This window comes from Microcaecilia unicolor, chromosome 7 (genome assembly GCF_901765095.1).
Source record: "Microcaecilia unicolor chromosome 7, aMicUni1.1, whole genome shotgun sequence".
NCBI lineage: Eukaryota > Metazoa > Chordata > Amphibia > Gymnophiona > Siphonopidae > Microcaecilia > Microcaecilia unicolor.
In genome coordinates this window covers 232653446-232672423 of record NC_044037.1, presented here as the reverse complement: position 1 = coordinate 232672423, position 18978 = coordinate 232653446, and the positions used below count along the sequence as shown (strand labels likewise).

At 46.8% G+C, this 18978-nt stretch overlaps 1 protein-coding gene across 1 annotated transcript in view; it reads right to left on the bottom strand.

The window, feature by feature from the left end:
• STK39 (serine/threonine kinase 39) overlaps positions 1–18677 on the bottom strand; it is a 479134-nt gene extending 460457 nt beyond the window's left edge. Inside the window, exon 1 of the mRNA XM_030209520.1 lies at positions 18256–18677. Coding sequence (XP_030065380.1) covers positions 18256–18397 — 142 coding nt within the window. The 5' untranslated portion in view covers positions 18398–18677. The remainder of the gene's footprint in view (positions 1–18255) is intronic.
• Positions 18678–18978: the final 301 nt, after the last annotated feature.

Genomic DNA, 18978 nt, shown 5'->3' with positions numbered 1-18978 from the left:
GAGGGCCAAAATCGAACGGGGCCGGCCATCTATAACGCCGGCCCCGTCAAGCGACACACCCGACTGTATTATCGAAACAAGATGGCCAGGCAACTTTCGTTTCGATAATACGGTCGGGACGCCCAAATCTCAACATCTGGCCTGCCCTTAGAGAGAGATCGCCGGCATTAGAGATGGCCGCCACTGGTTTTCGCAGATAATGGAAACTAATGGCGGCCTCTCAAACCCGGACAAATCCAAGGCATTTGGCCGTGGGAGGAGCCAGCATTTGTAGTGCAATGGTCCTCCTCACATGCCAGGACACCAACCAGGCACCCTAGGGGGCACTGCAGTGGATTTCACAAATTGATCCCAGGTACATAGCTCCCTTACCTTGTGTGCTGAGCCGCCCAAATCCCCCGCAAACCCACTACCCACAACTGTACACCACTACCATAGCCCTTAGGGATGAAGGGGGGCACCTACATGTGGGTACAGTGGGTTATGGAGGACTCCCATTTACCACCACAAGTGCAACAGGTAGGGGGGGGATGGGCCTGGATCCACCTGCCTGAAGTGCACTGCACCCACTAAAACTGCTCCAGGGACCTGCATACTGCTGTCATGGAGCTGGGTATGACATTTGAGGCTGGCATAGAGGTTGGCAAAAAAAAAATTTATATTTTTTTTTGGGTGGGATGGGGTTGGTGACCACTGGGGGAGTAAGGGGAGGTCAACCCCCATTCCCTCCGGTGGTCATCTGGTTAGTTGGGGCACCTTTTTGAGGCTTGGTCATGAACAAAAGGGACCAAGTAAAGTCAGCCAAATGCTCGTCAGGGCCGACTTTGTTTTTTCCATTATCGGCCGAAGCCGGCCATCTCTTATCCACGCTCCCATCCCGCCTTCAGTACACTGCCGACATGCCCCCTTGAACTTTCGCTGGCTCTGCGACGGAAAGCAGTTGAAGCCGGCCAAAATTGGCTATTATATCGATTTGGCCGGCTTTAGGAGAAGGCTGGCCATCTCCCGATTTGTGTCGGAAGATGGCCGGCCTTCTCGTTCAAAAATAAGCAGGATAGGAAATCAAATACATTAGCATTTAACTTTAAAATGAGAAGAGCGGTGAAAAAAAACAAAACTTAGAGGAGTGGCTGCGAGGGTTAAAAATTTACATCAGGCATGGATGCTGTTCAAAAACACCATCCTCAAAGCCCAGGCCAAATATCCGCGTATTAAAAAAGGAGGACAGAAGACCAAACGACAGCTGGCGTGGTTAAAAAGTGAGGGGAAGGAAGCTATTAGAGCTAAAAGAAAATCCTCCAGAAAATGGAAGAAGGAACCGACTGAAAATAATAAAAAACAGCATAAGGAATGTCGAGTCAAATGCAAAGCGCTGATAAGGAAGTCTAAGAGGGACTTCGAAAAAAAGATTGTGTTGGACGCAAAAATACACAGTAAAAAATTTTTTTTGGTATATTAAAAGCAGGAAGCCGGCAAAAAAATCGGTTGGACCGCTAGATGCCCGAGGAGTAAAAGGGGCGATCAGGGAAGACAAAGCCATAGCAGAGAGATTAAATTAATTCTTTGCTTCGGTCTTCTCCGAGGAAGATTTGGGTGGGATACTGGTGCCAGAAATGGTATTCAAAGCTGACGAGTCAGAGAAACGTAATGAATTCTCAGTAAACCTGGGGGATGTAATGGGGCAGTTCTACAAACTGAAGAGTAGCAAATCTCCTGGACTGGATGGTATTCATCCCAGAGTACTGATAGAACTGAAAAATGAGCTTGCGGAGCTATTGTTAGTAATATGTAAATTATCCTTCAAATCGAGCGTGGTACCGGAAGATTGGATGGTGGCCAATGTAACACCGAGTTTTTAAAAAGGTTCCAGAGGAGATCCGGGAAATTATAGACCGGTGAGTCTGACGTCGGTGCCGGGCAAAATGGTAGAGACTATTATTAAGAACAAAATTACAGAGCATATTCAAAAGCATGGATTAATGAGACAAAGTCATCATGGATTCTGTGAAGGGAAATCTTGCCTCACCAATCTACTACATTTCTTTGAAGGGGTGAACAAACATGTGGATAAAGGTGAGCCGGTTGATATTGTCTATCTAGATTTTCAGAAGGCGTTTGACAAAGTACCTCATGAAAGACTACAGAGGAAATTGGAGAGTCATGTGATAGGGACAAACACTGCATTGTAAACCGCTTTGACTCTCGTCTGAAAGGTGGTATAAGATTACAATAAACAAACTCCCACAAGGCATTCCTTACCATTCTCATCTCCCAGATGGTTGATAAGCCATGAAGCTTCCACCTGGGACCACCCTGGGCCACCTGGACCAGACAGCAGACCCCCCCCCCCCCCATCTGGAGAGATTGGCACCTGTGGTCACAGTCACCCTGTCCAGCATGGCCAAGGAGGAACCTTTCACCAGGTTGACCAGGCTCAGCCATCAAAGAGTGCTGAATTTGGCTTGGGCGGGCCACAGAAGCTGGAACTGGTAATCAACAGACACCGGGGACCAAAGATGGAGAAGAAACAACTGGATCCAAGCCCACTATTGAGAGGCATAGACAGCTGGGGCAGGTTGGGAGGCTAATACCTGGGAACATCTGTCCCCCTAAAAAGGACTGTTGCCACTACTGGAAGTGGGGTTTCTGAAAGGACCCTTATTTCCCCAGCCTAAATTGCATAGCCACCTGAAACCTGTGCCGTGCCTTAGACCTGTCCTCTGGCAAGCACTGGCCTTTGAAATCCCATAAATAAACCTGCACAGCTGTGTAAATAGGGAAAGGCTTAGGCAGTTGCTTAGTACACGACATAATGGATGAGAGGTAGCCTCTGAATTGAGGGTCTCCAGGGCAGAAATATCCAACATCTCCAAAGCCTTGGTGATCAAAGAGGGCAGCTTATCCCTGAGGTAAAAAGAAAGTCTCGCTGTCTTAGGATCACCCCCCTCCTCAAGGAGAAGCTCCCTCTCCTCAAAAGTGTCCAACAGAGAATGGCAGAAGGCTTCAGAGAGGAGGACAGACCCATGGTCCGATGCCAGGGAAATTTCATCCACATCCCTTTGAGTCTCCACATGAGCCCTCTTGGACTGAAGTTCACCCCAACCTACCACGGGAGCATGGAAGGATGACAGAGAAGCCACAGGGTGCTTCAACAAGGCAGCCCAGTGCATGAGCAACAAAATTTCCAGGGAAACGGGGTGTTGGCCAAATCTGATCCCCCCCCCCCCCCAAAAACAGGTAATGTCATCCCCAAGGCGCCTGCCACAGGGGAACCATTTCCACAGCACAGGAAGCCACCACCCCTGCTGAATCCAAGTGTGCTAGTGCTTCAGAGATGGTGGCCGCTGGCTCCTGAGTGGCAGGAGAGACCACGAAGCCCGCCAAAGTTCAGTCCACAGTCCGGCCAACAGACTCATACCAAAGATGTTGCTCAGTTTACTTGTAAGTCATCTCTGGACTGGGGACAGTGTCAAAGGCAGCACTTTTCCTCAATTCAACTCAGGTTACCCAAAGAAACTAATCAGATTCTTCTGACAAGACCTATTTATGCTAAAAACCATGCTGTCTCATATCCTGCAAACTACTACATTCCACAAACAGCATTAGCCTCTGTTTTGTCAGTTTCCATTAATATACTCACTACGGAGGTCAAACTGGCCTGTCATTGAGTATTGTGTTCAATTCTGGTCGCCGCATCTCAAGAAAGATATAGCAGAATTGGAAAAGGTGCAGCGAAGGGCGACTAAAATGATAGTGGGGATGGGACGACTTCCCTATGAAGAAAGACTAAGGAGGCTAGGGCTTTTCAGCTTGGAGAACAGACGGCTAAGGGGAGACATGATAGAGGTATATAAAATAATGAGTGGAGTGGAACAGGTGGATGTGAAGCATCTGTTCACGCTTTCCAAAAATACTAGGACTAGGGGGCATGCGGTGAAACTACAGTGAAGTAAATTTAAAACAAATCGGAGAAAATGTTTCTTCACCCAACGCGTAATTAAACTCTGGAATTCGCTGCTGGAGAACGTGGTGAAGGCGGTTAGCTTGACAGAGTTTAAAAAGGGGTTAGACGGTTTCCTAAAGGACAAGTCCATAAACCACTATTAAATGGACTTGGGAAAAATCCACAATTCCAGAAATAACATGTATAGAATGTTTGTACGTTTGGGAAGCTTGCCAGGTGCCCTTGGCCTGGATTGGCCGCTGTCGTGGACAGGATGCTGGGCTCGATGGACCCTTGGTCTTTTCAGAGTGTGACATTACTTATGTACTTATGCTTTTGCACAGAGGTACCATGTCTGACTCCAAAGAAGCATTAGACAGCAGAGTCACCAGAACTTCTTTAAGTTCTTTCGCTCTTTATGGCCCTTGACCACTGCTAGAGCCAATGGTGTCACTTGGAACCCAGCAGGGGCAGGAGTGACCAGGGACTGCTCCAGTCCTAGAACCCCTAGACCACCAGGGAGTGAAAAGAAATAGACCAATAAAAGCAGCTTGCTGACTCAACACACTTATTTAGTTTGCATAATAATGAGGTGATCTGCATCTTGTTACCATGCAACTCAGTGACATACACTAATGTTACAACAGTAAGATAGCAAAATTGTGAACGTTTAATATATATTAAGGGACAAAACAATGAACATTAGTCCCTTCATACACATTAGTAAATGTATTTTTATTATTTTTGTTACATTTGTACCCCGCGCTTTCCCACTACCCCCTTAGTTGGCTACAGGAAACCTACTTCTGCCAAAGGCACCAAAGCCAGTGTTAAAAGTATTAAAGTATTAACTGAAAGGGTACACAAACTTACATCTACCATATTCAATTTTCTTATTTAGAATCTTTAAAAGTCAAAATAAAGAAAGCATGCATTAATTGAAGAAAAGATTTAATGCTTAACTGCAATCCCGGAGGGCTATAAAGCAGTTATCATGCCCAAGAAAAACAATGCTGTTTCTTTGCAAGCACCTTCTGTCCCAAGGCCAAGCCTGTGACTTTTACAAAACAAAAGCCATGTCACTTCCCTCTGATAGCACATAAGAATGAAAAAAAGGTACAGCTTGTTTTATAGAGGTTTGCCAGCCTGGCCCTGAGAAACAACCAGTGGCATTTCCTCCCACAATGAACTGCATGGCTGCAGTAATAGACCTTTTGAGATACATATTCTACCCAGGAACCAGGTCTGCACTGACAACACAGGAAATAAGGTTTGCCAACCTGACCCTGAGAAACAACCAGTGGCATTTCCTCCCACAATGAACTGCATGGCTAGGAAACAGCTCTGCACTGACAGCACAGAAAATAAGGTGTTTAAGTGTGTAGGTGAAATCATGTGACTGACCAAAGAAAAACAAACAAAACATTTTACCTCTATTTTTTACCTTGATAATTTGCCTAACCCTGTATTTCTTCCAAATAAATCTTAGCAGTAATATAAACAGTAGGTAAAGCAAAGTTACTCACCTGTAGCCGGTGTTCTCCAAGGACAGCAGGCCAAGTATTCTCATAGCTGGGTGAAGTCATCCAACAGAGCCCAGTACAGCGCTAGCAAGATTTAACTCAATTTTCTAGCAGGGTCCCACTATGCATACACTGGTGCCTTCCCGCCCAATGCGCGAGCGCAGGTTCCTCAGTCATTTTTAAAAAGCTGAAGAACACAACTCCAAGGGAACACAGTAACATAGTAGATGACGGCAGAAAAAGACCTGCATGGTCCATCCAGTCTGCCCAACAGAGCGTTCCAGAGCGCACGTAACTCCAGGAGATTGATCTGCAGATCGCGTTCCTGGAGGGACCAGCTTCTCTGGGTGTGAAGCCCATCGACATGAGCTCCCCACCCCAGGAGAGACGCATCAGTAGTCAGCACCTTTTGCGGCTGAGGAATTTGGAAAGGGTGTCCCAGAGTCAAATTGGACCAAATCGTCCACCAATACAGGGATTTGAGAAAACTCGTGGACAGGTGGATCACGTCTTCTAGATCCCCAGCAGCTTGAAACCACTGGGAAGCTAGGGTCCATTGAGCAGATTGCATGTGAAGACGAGCCATGGGAGTTACATGAACTGTGGAGGCCATGAGGCCAAGCAATCTCAACATCTGCCGAGCTGTGATCTGCTGGGACGCTTGTACCCGAGAGACGAAGGACAACAGATTGTTGGCTCTTGTCTCCGGAAGATAGGCACGAGCCGTCCGAGAATCCAGCAGAGCTCCTATGAATTCGAGTCTCTGTACTGGGAGAAGATGGGACTTTGGATAATTTATCACAAACCCCAGTAGCTCCAGGAGTCGAATAGTCATCTGCATGGACTGTAGAGCTCCTGCCTCGGATGTGTTCTTCACCAGCCAATCGTCGAGATAAGGGAACACATGCACTCCCAGCCTGCAAAGCGCTGCTGCTACTACAGCTAGACACTTCGTGAACACCCTGGGCGCAGAAGCGACTCCAAAGGGTAGCACACAGTACTGGAAGTGACGTGTGCCCAGCTGAAATCGCAGATACTGCCAGTGAGCTGGCAATATCGGGATGTGCGTGTAGGCGTCCTTCAAGTCCAGAGAGCATAGCCAATCGTTTTCCTGAATCATGGGAAGAAGGGTGCCCAGGGAAAGCATCCTGAACTTTTCTTTGACCAGATATTTGTTCAGGGCCCTTAGGTCTAGGATGGGACGCATCCCCCGTTTTCTTTTCCACAAGGAAGTACCTGGAATAGAATCCCAGCCCTTCTTGCCCGGATGGCACGGGCTCGACCGCATTGCCGCTTAGAAGGGCGGAGAGTTCCTCTGCAACTACCTGCTTGTGCTGGAAGCTGTAGGACTGAGCTCCTGGTGGGCAATTTGGAGGCTTCGAGGCCAAATTGAGGGTGTATCCTTGCCGGACTATTTGAAGAACCCAACGGTCGGAGGTTACAAGAGGCCACCTTTGGTGAAAAACTTTCAACCTCCCCCCGACCGGCAGATTGCCCGGCACTGACACGTTGATGCCGGCTATGCTCTACTGGAGCCAGTCAAAAGCTCGCCCCCTGCTTTTGCTGGGGAGCCGAGGGGCCTTGCTGAGGCGCACGCTGCTGACGAGAGCGAGCGCGCTGGGGCTTAGCCTGGGCCGCAGGCTGTCGAGAGGGAGGATTGTACCTACGCTTACCAGAAGAGTAGGGAACAGTCCTCCTTCCCCCATAAAAACGTCTACCTGAGGAGGTAGATGCTGAAGGCTGCCGGCGGGAGAATTTGTCGAAAGCGTTATCCCGCTGGTGGAGCTGTTCTACCACCTGTTCGACTTTTTCTCCAAAAATGTTGTCCGCTCGGCAAGGGGAGTCCGCAATCCGCTGCTGGATCCTATTCTCCAGGTCGGAGGCACGCAGCCATGAGAGTCTGTGCATCACCACACCTTGAGCAGCGGCCCTGGACGCAACATCAAAGGTATCATATACCCCTCTGGCCAGGAATTTTCTGCACACCTTCAGCTGCCTGACCACCTCCTGAAACGGCTTGGCTTGCTCAGGAGGGAGCTTGTCCACCAAGCCCGCCAACTGCCGCACATTGTTCCGCATATGGATGCTTGTGTAGAGCTGGTAGGACTGAATCTTGGCCACGAGCATAGAGGAATGATAGGCCTTCCTCCCAAAGGTGTCTAAGGTTCTAGAGTCTTTGCCTGGGGGCGCCGAAGCATGCTCTCTAGAACTCTTAGCCTTCTTTAGGGCCAGATCCACCACACCAGAGTCGTGAGGCAACTGAGTGCGCATCAGCTCTGGGTCCCCATGGATCCGATACTGGGATTCGATCTTCTTGGGAATGTGGGGATTAGTTAGTGGCTTGGTCCAGTTCGCCAGCAATGTCTTTTTTAGGACATGATGCATGGGTACTGTGGACGCTTCCTTAGGTGAAGAAGGATAGTCCAAGAGCTCAAACATTTCAGCCCTGGGCTCATCCTCCACAACCACCGGGAAGGGGATGGCCGTAGACATCTCCCGGACAAAGGCCGCGAAAGACAGACTCTCGGGAGGAGAAAGCTGCCTTTCAGGGGAGGGAGTGGGATCAGAAGTAAGGCCATCAGACTCCTCGTCAGAGAAATATCTGAGGTCCTCCCCTCCTTCCACGAGGCCTCACCATCGGTGTCAGACACAAGTTCACGAACCTGCGTCTGAAGCCGTGCCCGACTTGACTCCGTGGAAACACGGCCACGGTAGGAGCGTCGAGAGGTGGACTCTCTCGCTCGCACCGGCGAAGCTCCCTCCGCCAACGTCGTCGGGGAGTCTGCCTGGGAGGCAGCCGTAGCCGGTACTGCAAGCGGTACCGGTATCGGAGACCTCACCTCGGGCAAGGGGCCCGCCAGCGCCTCACTCGATGGTACCGGTGGCGCAAGCACCCCCGGTACTGGAGGGGAAGGGCGCAATAGCTCTCCCAGAATCTCTGGAAGAACGGCCCGGAGACTCTCGTGCAGAGTAGCTGTGGAGAAAGACTGAGAAGCCGATGCAGGCGTCGATGTCAGAGTCTGTTCCGGGCGTGGAGGCTGTTCCGGGCTGTCCAAGGGGGAGCGCATCGACACCTCCTGAACAGAGGGTGAGCGGTCCTCCCGGTGCCGATGCCTACTGGGTGCCGACTGCCTCGGCGACCCAGAGCTCTCGGTACCGAGACGAGAAGGAGACCGGTGACGATGCTTCTTAGACTTCTTCAAGCGAAGCATGTCACCGGAGCTTCCCGGTACCGACGAGGAGGACGTAGAATCCAGCCGTCGCTTCCTCGGGGCCGAGGCCGAAGAAGGTCGATCTCGAGGGGGCTGTACCGCAGGAGCCCTCAGGGTAGGGGGAGACCCACCCGAAGGCTCACCGCCACCAGCAGGGGAATGGACAGCCCTCACCTGCACTCCAGACGAAGCACCACCGTCCGACGACATCAGCAACAGCGGAGGTCCCGGTACCACCGACGTCGACGCAGCCTTTCGATACCTCGGTACCGACGATGGCGAAGGTAGGGGCCTCGATGCAGCCGATGCTGAGGTCGAAGACTTCGATGCTGTCGACGCCGATGCACTCGATGCCCGTGCTGTTGTCATCGAAGAGCCCGAGAACAACACGTTCCACTGGGCCAATCTCGCTACCTGAGTCCTCTTTTTTAAAAGAGCACAAAGACTGCAGGCCTGCGGGCGATGCCCAGCCCCCAGACACTGAAGACACGAAGCGTGCCTATCAGTGAGCGAGATTACCCGGGCACACTGGGTGCACTTGAAGCTGCTGGAAGACTTCGATGACATGGGCGGAAAAATCGCACCGGCGAAATCAAAATTTGCGATGATGACAAAGGGCACCAAAAAGAAGGGAGAAAAACCTGAATCGAGGCCAAATAGGCCAGTCCTGAAAGCGAAAGGAAACTTACTCGGGAAAAAAAAACTGGAAATACGGGAAAAGGGTAAAGACCCATCGGTCTCTCTTTTTTTTTTTTTCCTGGCGAAAATCGCTAAGACGCGCGAGGGTCAACTTGAGGGGCACGAAACGGCAGTAAAACACGACCGTCCCGAGCGCGGACAAAAGAAGACTGATGAACACGAGCCGGTTCGGGCGGGAAGACGGCCGCGCATGCGCGGTGCGCATCGGTGCACGAGGACTAGCAAAGGCCTTTGCTAGTGAAGTTTCCGGTTGGAGGGGGCTGCCGTGGACGTCACCCATCAGTGAGAACAAGCAGCCTGCTTGTCCTCGGAGAATAAATTTTATATCTATGTTGGACGTCTTTGGTCTGTTTTTTGAAGAGCCTGATTCAGTTACCACTCTTCTCCTGTTCCTATTGCAGTGTACATTTCTTAAAACCACCTGGCACCCTCGTTAACATGTAGGGAAAAACAAACAACCAACAGAAGGTTGAAAAACACAAGTGGCCCGGGAAGCTTGTGTAGCCATGTACCTGAAAATGGTCAATGCTTCCTGGGCAAATCAAGGGCTCAGAGAACCCAAAGGCCGAAAAAAGAAAGAGAAAAGCTTAGAAAACTGAATAAAATTGAAGAAAAAACAGAATATGAAGAAAAAATATCCTGAAAAAGGGAAGGCACCAAAAGGCAAAGTTTGACACACTGAGGAGAGATTACAAAACAAACCTCTGTTCTGCGGAAAACATTAGACTGCTGGTCCTGCACTTGAGTATTGAGCAGGAGGCACCCATGCATGCACGATGGCAACACTGTCTCAAAGTTTTAAAGAAACAGTGCACTATGGCAGTGTCCACACTGGGCTCCGTGGATGACATCACCCACATGCAAGAATGTAATGCCTGCTTGTCCTCAGAGAGCTTTGCCAATGTTAACACCCATCAAGGTGCTTGAATCAAAGATCTCTAAACAGACATAGATGGAGCCTCAGGAACAGTCAGGGGATGATCAGCAGCTGGCTTAAGTGCCCTCAAATGTCTGAGCGATTTGCAGCTGCAGCATCTGCGCCAGCAACTCCCTGAGCATGGATCAGACCCGCTCATCCAAGGCAGGAATTGGCAAAGTTGGGGGAGCTGGGAGAGAGGCAGCATGACAAGCATAAGTGACAAACAAGAGGTGGCTGCCCAGAGACTTGCACACCAGCACCTCTACCAAAAAGGGGGCACGCTCCTCCCTCCATGCCATGCACTGATGAGGACTGATGCTTCTTGGGTTTCCCCTGATGCTCAGCATCATGGTCCTTTAGTGTTGACAAGGATGACGAACCTGTACGTATCCTAGATGTCAGGACTGATGCGGACCTGTCCCATGGCTGTGATGCCCCATTCAACTATACTACTGCTATTTAGGGATGTAACCCATGCTTTACTTCAGTTTTTACCACTATGGATCTTCTACATTTATCCCACATTTTTCAGTTACTACTTTTCTCTTTACTACCTCCCCTGAAGGAAGTTCCAGGTATATACCACCTTTTATTGGGAGAGGGAGAACCAACCCCCACCCCACCCCCTTTGAGTATTCCCCTCAGTTTACAAACATCTAGTTCTAGAAACTTCTCTTCTTTTGAAAGGTTCATCTCTTGCACAATGTGTTGCAGGTAGATAATGGCTTCATCATATGCTCCCCTACTACCCACACCCCAACCAGCCTTCAAACTCATCTCTCATTTTCCCCAGTCTATCAAACCTCCTTTGGTGCTGACCACATACCCCCTTTGGTTGCCTCCGGACTCTCACTTCTTTAAAACACACACAATTCTAGGTGAGATCTCAACAATCTGTTTCAGCTGGTTATGCCTCTCCTTACAGACTGCAGTATCCTCCAGTCTGCCACCAATGTCTGATCAAAGTATTCCTCAGGGGACTTTGAAGTCAAAAAAAGTTAAGAATTCTGTTAATGTTTAGATCTGTAAAATTCTGCATATTATGTTTATAAATAGTAGTAATTTAAACTTCAAAACAGCAAAGCTCTTACTCAAATATGCAAACTATTGAAATTTGACACAGATTTTCCATAGAAATACAGTAAATAATGCAACATAGCTAAAGCTACAGATTTTGTACCATTTTATTTCAGCAAATCAAACAAATCCAAAGAGATCTCTGCACTACAGGCAGTGCTGACTTCATGCAGTTGCAATTCTTGAATCAATACAGCAGTGTTCATATTTGTTTCTACCTATGTCAGCAGTTGGCAAGTCTGTGCAACCCCCTCCTTGGGCTCTGCACATTGACAAATGAAGTTACCATAAGATAGTGAAAGACTCCCTTCACTCACCCCCTTTTCACCACTCTCAGCTCATCCACCTCTACTGCTGCAAATGTGTTTCCACTTACCCCTTGCATTCCTCAGTTTTATTTATTTATTCACTCATTCAGTGTACCTGAATATAACTCACCATGAGCTACTACTGAAAAGGTGTGAGCAAAAACCAAATAAGATAATAATAATTAATTCATGATTTGATTTACCACTTTAACTGACACAGATCAAAGCAGTTTACAAATAAAATCAAAAGCATAGAAAACTACTACAATAATCAGACAGGAAAGTAAAACATACAAATAAATAAGCAGCAAGGACCCAGAGAGGGACATCAAGCTGTAGAAGTTCCACAAAAATGTTATTCAAAACCAGATAAGAACATAAGAATAGCCATACTAGGTCAGACCGATGGTCCACCTAGCCCAGTATCTTGTTTCCAAAAGTGGCCAATCCAGGTCACAAGTACCTGGCAGAATCCCAAATAGTAGCATGATTCCATGCTACCATCCCAGGGCAAGCAGTGGCTTCCCCCATGTCTATCTCAATAGCAAACTGGGGACTTTCCTTCAGATGTATGATCAACCTTGACTGTGTCAAATGGCACTAATCCAACACGGCCATGTTTTGGCTAAAAAGCCTGCCTCAGGCATCCAAAACTGGATGACATGCAAGAATCAAACTATCAAATGAATATCAAATGGATAGGAAACCATCTTCTCACACACACTTTTCAGTCAAAAATTTGAACAGGATCAGTGTCATTCCTTTAACACACAGTTTGCCACACTTGTAAAATGTGAGGGGAAAAGTCTTCCTCAGTGCCAAACTTCCTTCAATCCAACAATCAAGTCATCTTACCGAAGGACAATATCATTATCAATTATTCCATCACCAAGGTCATACTAACCAGCCTATAACATCTAACCTCCAGAAAACAAAAGGGGAGGGGCGATTTTGTTTTTTGCCCTTCCATATCAACTTTTTCACTTTGCTTCTGATATTGTAAAAATGATATTTACTTGGCTAATTTTTTTTTTTATAACAAACAAGAAGTAAATGCATTAATAGAAGCAGTTAAATTATGTTAACTGTAAAATACTTTCATTTTTCAGAGATTCTACCCTCACACAAGGAAACCCTTAGATTTGGGGGGGGGGGGGTTCTTGGTACAAAGGACCTTCCTGTGTCACAGGTCCAAAGTATGTCAACTTTGGGATCCCATCTCCACAGACCATTCAAGTCAACAGGAAGTTAGAACTTCTGATTTTTTACTTCAGAGGTGAAGCAAATTTTCAATGCAATCAAGAAATAAACTATACTAATCTTTAGCCAATTTGCTGCTCAGAATTCCATAAGAAACTTACTAGCATGTTATTTCCATGCTAAACTGTAGTAAGCAAGGCAGCAAACATCATTTTGTTTTTTGGTTTGTTTGTTTTTTTTGGGAGGGGGCAGATGTTTACTTCTGGTTTAGCAGTGTGTGTATACTACTTAGAAATAGAGAAAAAAATGAAGGCAGATAAAAGACCATAAGGTCTATCCAGTCTGCCCATTCATGCCATCTACTATCCCTTTCCTCTCCCCCCGAGATCCTATATACCTGTACCAAGCTTTCTTGACCTCAGCTAGTTTTTGTCTCCACCACCTCAACTGAGAGACTTTCATGAATTCATCACTCTTTCCAAGAAGAAGTATTTTCTCAGGTTACTTCTGAACATCCCCTTTCACCGTCATTCTATGCCCCCTCATTCCAGAGTATTCTTTCAATTCAAAGGTTCTCCTCCTGTGCATTTATGCCATGGTGGTATTTAAACATCTCTTATCACTCCTCTTCCATCTTTCTTCCAAAGTATATCCAAGTCTGTCCCATACGCTTTATGACAAAGACCACTGATCATTTTAGTAGCCACCCTCTAGACCAACTCCATCCTGTTTATAACTTTTTGAAGGTGCTGCCTCCAGAATTGTACACAATATTCTAAATGCCTTTGTGTGAGACTCTGGTGAGACCCCATCTCCTTTTTCCTACTGGCCATTCCTCTTGCCATGCACCCAAGCATCCTTGCTAGCTGTTACTGTTACCTTTTCTACCTGTTTCACCACTTTAGGATTATCACATACAATCACACCCAAGTCCCACTCCTCTTTTGTGTGCAAAGGTTTTTCACCCACCTTAAACTGTACCATTCCCTTGGGTTGTTATAGCCCACATGAATGACTCTGCAACTTTTAGCATTAAATCTTAGCTGCCAAATTCCAGACTATTCAAGCTTTGCTGGTCCTGCCTCATTATCCACCCTATTGCAGATTTTGGTATCACTCACAAAGAGGCAAACCTTACCAGACAGACCTTCAACAATATCGTTTACAAAAATGTTAATAGAATCAGCCCAAGAACCAAACCTTGCAGCACACCACTGGTAGCATCCTTTCCTCAAAGTGAGCTCCATTTACCACTACCCTGTTGCCTTCCACTCAACCAGTTCCTAACTCGGTCAGTCAGTTTAGGACCAATACCAAAGGCACCCAGTTTATTAGTTGTCTGGGCAGAACTGTGTCAAAGGCTTTGCTAAGTACACCACATCTAGTGCGCTCCTTCGATCTAACTCTCTGGTCACCCAAAGAAATTAATCTGATTTGTCTAACAAGTCCTGCCTCTAGTAAAGCCATGCTGCCTTGATCCTGCCATCTACTGGATTCCAGAAACTTCACAATTGTTCACTATTCTGTTTTAAAAGCATTTCTATTAATTTACTTACACAACTCAAACTTCAGCATGTAGTTCCCAACCTCTTCCTTACTTCTGCTCTTGTGAGGGACCATACCTGCCCTTCTCCAGTCTTTCAGGACCACTCCTGACTTGCTCTCTCAGGAGTCACAGCATACACATAAGAAGGCACCATTAAACCACAAACAAAATGTATGCTGAACTTAGCTCTGTTAAATTGGCCTACTCCTGTTACTTTTTTTTTTTTTTATAGACAAAACCCACCCTTTTCCAGTCAAATAGGACTACTCAAAATTGATATTAAGCACAGGAAAATTTCCTCAAGTTAATTACGGTCTTTATCTGTCATCATTTACTATGTTACCTTCTGAAGGCACAAAAAATTGTGACTGAATCCACCCAGTGTTAATATATGAGCCTCCAATTACAGTTGGACATCTGGATCCAGTTCATGGAACAGTTCTCAGGCCCTCCAAATTCGCTACCCACAGCCTGATTAGCCCAAAATAAGTCTCCACCCTCTCTCTCCCCCCCCCCCCCCACCCCCACCACCACCACCACCATGGCACATGTGCAGCAGAACCTAGGAACTCCACCTGCACTTCAGCAGTGACCGTGCCAAATGCCCAATAACAGAAAAGAAAAACCTATGAATTACTATTAAGTCAATTCCCAGATCCATCAAGCCTAGTAACCTGTTTCCAACACTGGCCAATTCAAGTCCCAAAACATACCTAAATTCCACACTGCATGCTGTAGGGAGGTGTTCTGTACATATTGTTCACACCTCACCTGTTTCAGGTTCCCACCATTGGGTTGAAAGAAAGCTAAACAGAAATACATAGTTCTAAAATGATTTATTGAAGCACAGTAAAGGGGTGAATAAAAGCATATTTAGCAGTGTCTTGTAGCAGTAGATTTATTAGCTGCTACAAGACAACTTGTAACAAAACTTCTCTTCAGATAATAAAACCAAAGAATCAGTTTGTCTGACTCACTGCTGGAAGCAATGAAACCTTGTCTGTCTAACCTCTAGAACAGAGATTTTCAACCCAATGCCATAGGGACCACTTGGAGGGGCATAATCGAACGCGAACGCCCATCTCCATGGGCGCCTATCTTGGAGGACGGGTACGCGAAGGGGCGGGACAGATCGTATTTTCTAAAAAGATGGGCATCCATCTTTTGTTTCGATAATACGGTTTGTGCCGGGAAAATGCAACGCATTTGGGCAGATTTGAGCTGGGCGGTATCGGTTTTCAGCGATAATGGAAACCGAAGGCGCTCAGCTCAAAAACGAACAAATCCAAGGCATTTGGTTGTGGGAGGGGCCAGGATTCGTAGTGCACTGGTCCCCCTCACATGCCTAGGGGGCACTTGTAAAAAGTAAAAAAAAAATTTAAAATACCTCCCAGGTGCATAGCTCCCTTACCTTGGGTGCTGAGCCCCCCAAATCCCCCCAAAGCCCACTGCCCACAACTCTACACCATTACCATAGCACTTATGGCTGAAGGGGGGCACCAACATGTGGGTACAGTGGGTTTTGGGGGCTGTTTGGAGCGCTCCCATTTAGCAGCACAAGTGTAACAGGTAGGGGGGGATGGGCCTGGGTCCACCTGCCTGAAGTGCACTGCACCCACTAACAACTGCTCCAGGGACCTGCATACTGCTGTCATGGAGCTGGGTAGAAATTTGAGGCTGGCATACAGGCTGGGAAAAAAGTTTTGGTTTTTTTTGGTGGGAGGGGGTTAGTGACCACTGGGGGAATCAGGGGAGGTCATCCCCGATTCCCTCTGGTGGTCTTCTGGGCAGTTGGGGCACTTTTTGGGGACTTGTTCATGAAATAAAAAGGGTTCAAAAAAGTGACCCAAATTCTCGCTTCTGGCGCCCTTTTTTTTCCATTATCGGCCGAGCGCACCCATCTCTCCTCAGCTGATAAACACACCCCAGTCCCGCCTTCACCACGCCCCCATCAACTTTGTTCATTCCCGCGACAGAGTGCAGTTGGAGGCGCCCAAAATCGCCTTTCGATTATACCGATTTGGGTGCCCATGAGAGAAAGACGCCCATCTCCAGATCTGGGTCGAAATATGGGCGTCTTTCTCTTTCGAAAATAAGCTGGTTGGCCAGTCAGGTTTTCAGGATAGCCATAGTAAATATGCATGAGAGATTTACATACATAAAAAAACAGATTAAGACACTTGCGTTCACTCGCTCTCCAACAGACTCTGTCTGGCAGCAGATACTGAGGTATTATGAAGAGTGGAATAAGAAGGCAAGTGGTAAGAAGTTACCCAACAGTAACTATCATACTTCTGAAAATCTTTTCCTAACATTTCAAACCCACCAAAATAGGGAAGGCTTCAAATCACCTATCTTGTTTATATGAAACAGCATCTGCAGCCACTTGTTTGAAAGTTTGCAGACTCCTGGTGTACAACAAACAAAAACCACTCTCAAACAGATCACAATACATGAAAAACTGTGTCAAAAGAATCCATTCATCCTTCTTTGAACATAGAGGTTAAGTGGCAGAGAAAAATAAAACAGCAATAAAAACGTTTCAGGGAAACAAAATTTTCATACGATTAAGACAATCTCAAGAATCAAAAGCAATATAAACTGCATAAACAAACAACTTAAGCTGTACTTATCTTTCTGCCAAAAGAACTGAATGAAGTACATCTGTGCCAAGACAAAAAAAAAAAGTCTACATAAGATTGTCGGCTGGATAGCTCAATAGGTTTGATTCCCTTGTCACTTCTTCAGATCCCTGAGTCAGTAGGAGACCAAGAAGCTCCAGACAGAAAATGTAAAACCCCTCAAAGAGGAGGAAGGCCCTGTCCTCAAACAACAGTGACACCCAGTGATTAAAGTGCTAGCACCCCCTTTGAAGCTTGCAATCGTGGACCACCATATGTGCTTCTCCCTACCCCATTAAGCACTGTCAGTGTAGCAAACAAATGAGTTAGGAAAATAAAATAATGTTAAAAATGCATATTAAAATTAAAAGACAATTCATAACGCTAGAAGTCAAAAGAAACTACCAGACGAATTACTAAAAAAAAATTAACAACAAACAAAACACACGCACGCTAATGTGGTCTACTGGGCATAAAGCAAAAGTTTTGGATCAGAACATTTTAAATCTAGAAAAAAACCTGTACTTATATTTAAGAAACTGATGACTTTTATTGGTAAGTAAAACGTTTAAGATAACACAGAATGAAGCTTATTTTCAAAACTGCAGACTTACAAAGTTACATAGTAATCTACGTGCTTTGAAAATGAGCATCTATATATCAAATGCAGTGCATCACAAGACCTTTACCCATAAAGCAATACACCGCTGTACAAAAAAAATGCATCGGTCATAAGAAACGCATATCATATTCCCAAAATTAAAATAGCTAATATATAATGCCACAATCATTCTTCTACAGAAACAAAGTACCAAGGACATACGTTTTTACTGTTCTTAATATTAGGCAAAAACTTTATATAGTACCGCAACGCACATAAAACAAGAGGACGCTTGGATTATAATATAATATGCATAATGCTGTTGTGTCCAAACTACTACTAACTCCTCATTCCCATCTCTCCTCCCACTCCCACTCCCACATCCATCAAACATAGCATGCGCTTTCACCAATGTTAGCGGAGGCAATTTCACGACCTGCAGCAATACTGCGGCGCGAAGCAACATCCGCAATGATAATAACCCTCTCAACCTACAGCTGTCAGAAATGTAAAAAAAAAAAAAAAATGCCGGTAGGCCGGAAGCCTGCTGCCAAGGTGTCTCAGCCCTCTTCAGGAAAGCCAAAAAGGGACGACAAGATCACTGACCGATAACCTCCTGCAGTTCGTAGTCATCCCTGCAGATGGGCCAAGCCACAGCTGGTGCGGGAGGCGGCGGCTGAGGCTGCTGCTGCTGTTGAGCCGGCGGCGAAGGCTGGGCATGCACAGGCGACTCGCTCCGCTCCTCCATGGCGCTACTGCTATTTGCCGGGCTGCGCGCGCGCCGCTAAACTGTCCCTTTGTACCAATCTAACCTCCTCCTTGCTTTGCACCACACAGACTCCCCACTAGGAAAATTCCAGATTTTCAGCCAGTTCCTGAAATTCTGATGTCAGCCAGCCGCTTATTGGCCACCACAAAAAGTGTCCAATTGGTCGTTCCGGGACGCCCCTGATTGGTCGCTGTGAGAGGAAAGAGCGGTGGTACTGGTAGTAGACAAGAAATGTTCTCGCTTCTCTTCCAGGCAGTTGATCTGCAGCTCCTTAATCAATTGGTGTATTTGATCTTCCCTCCTAATTAGCACCTAGTGGCGATATAGAGGCCGATGGCCGAAAGATGCGGATCGTAACGGCTCTGGAAAAGCCGCGATCGAATACAGAGGAACAATGCTGACAGGCTTAGAATTTCTATAACAGAGTGATGTTCTAGACAAACAGGTGCGCCTGTACTTCCTGTATCTACACTGGAGCCGAGGCTGATCTGCTGGCTCATTTCTGTGTCCTGCACAAGTGACTTCTGATAACTGCGTGTTTTTCGAAGTGACGAGGAAAA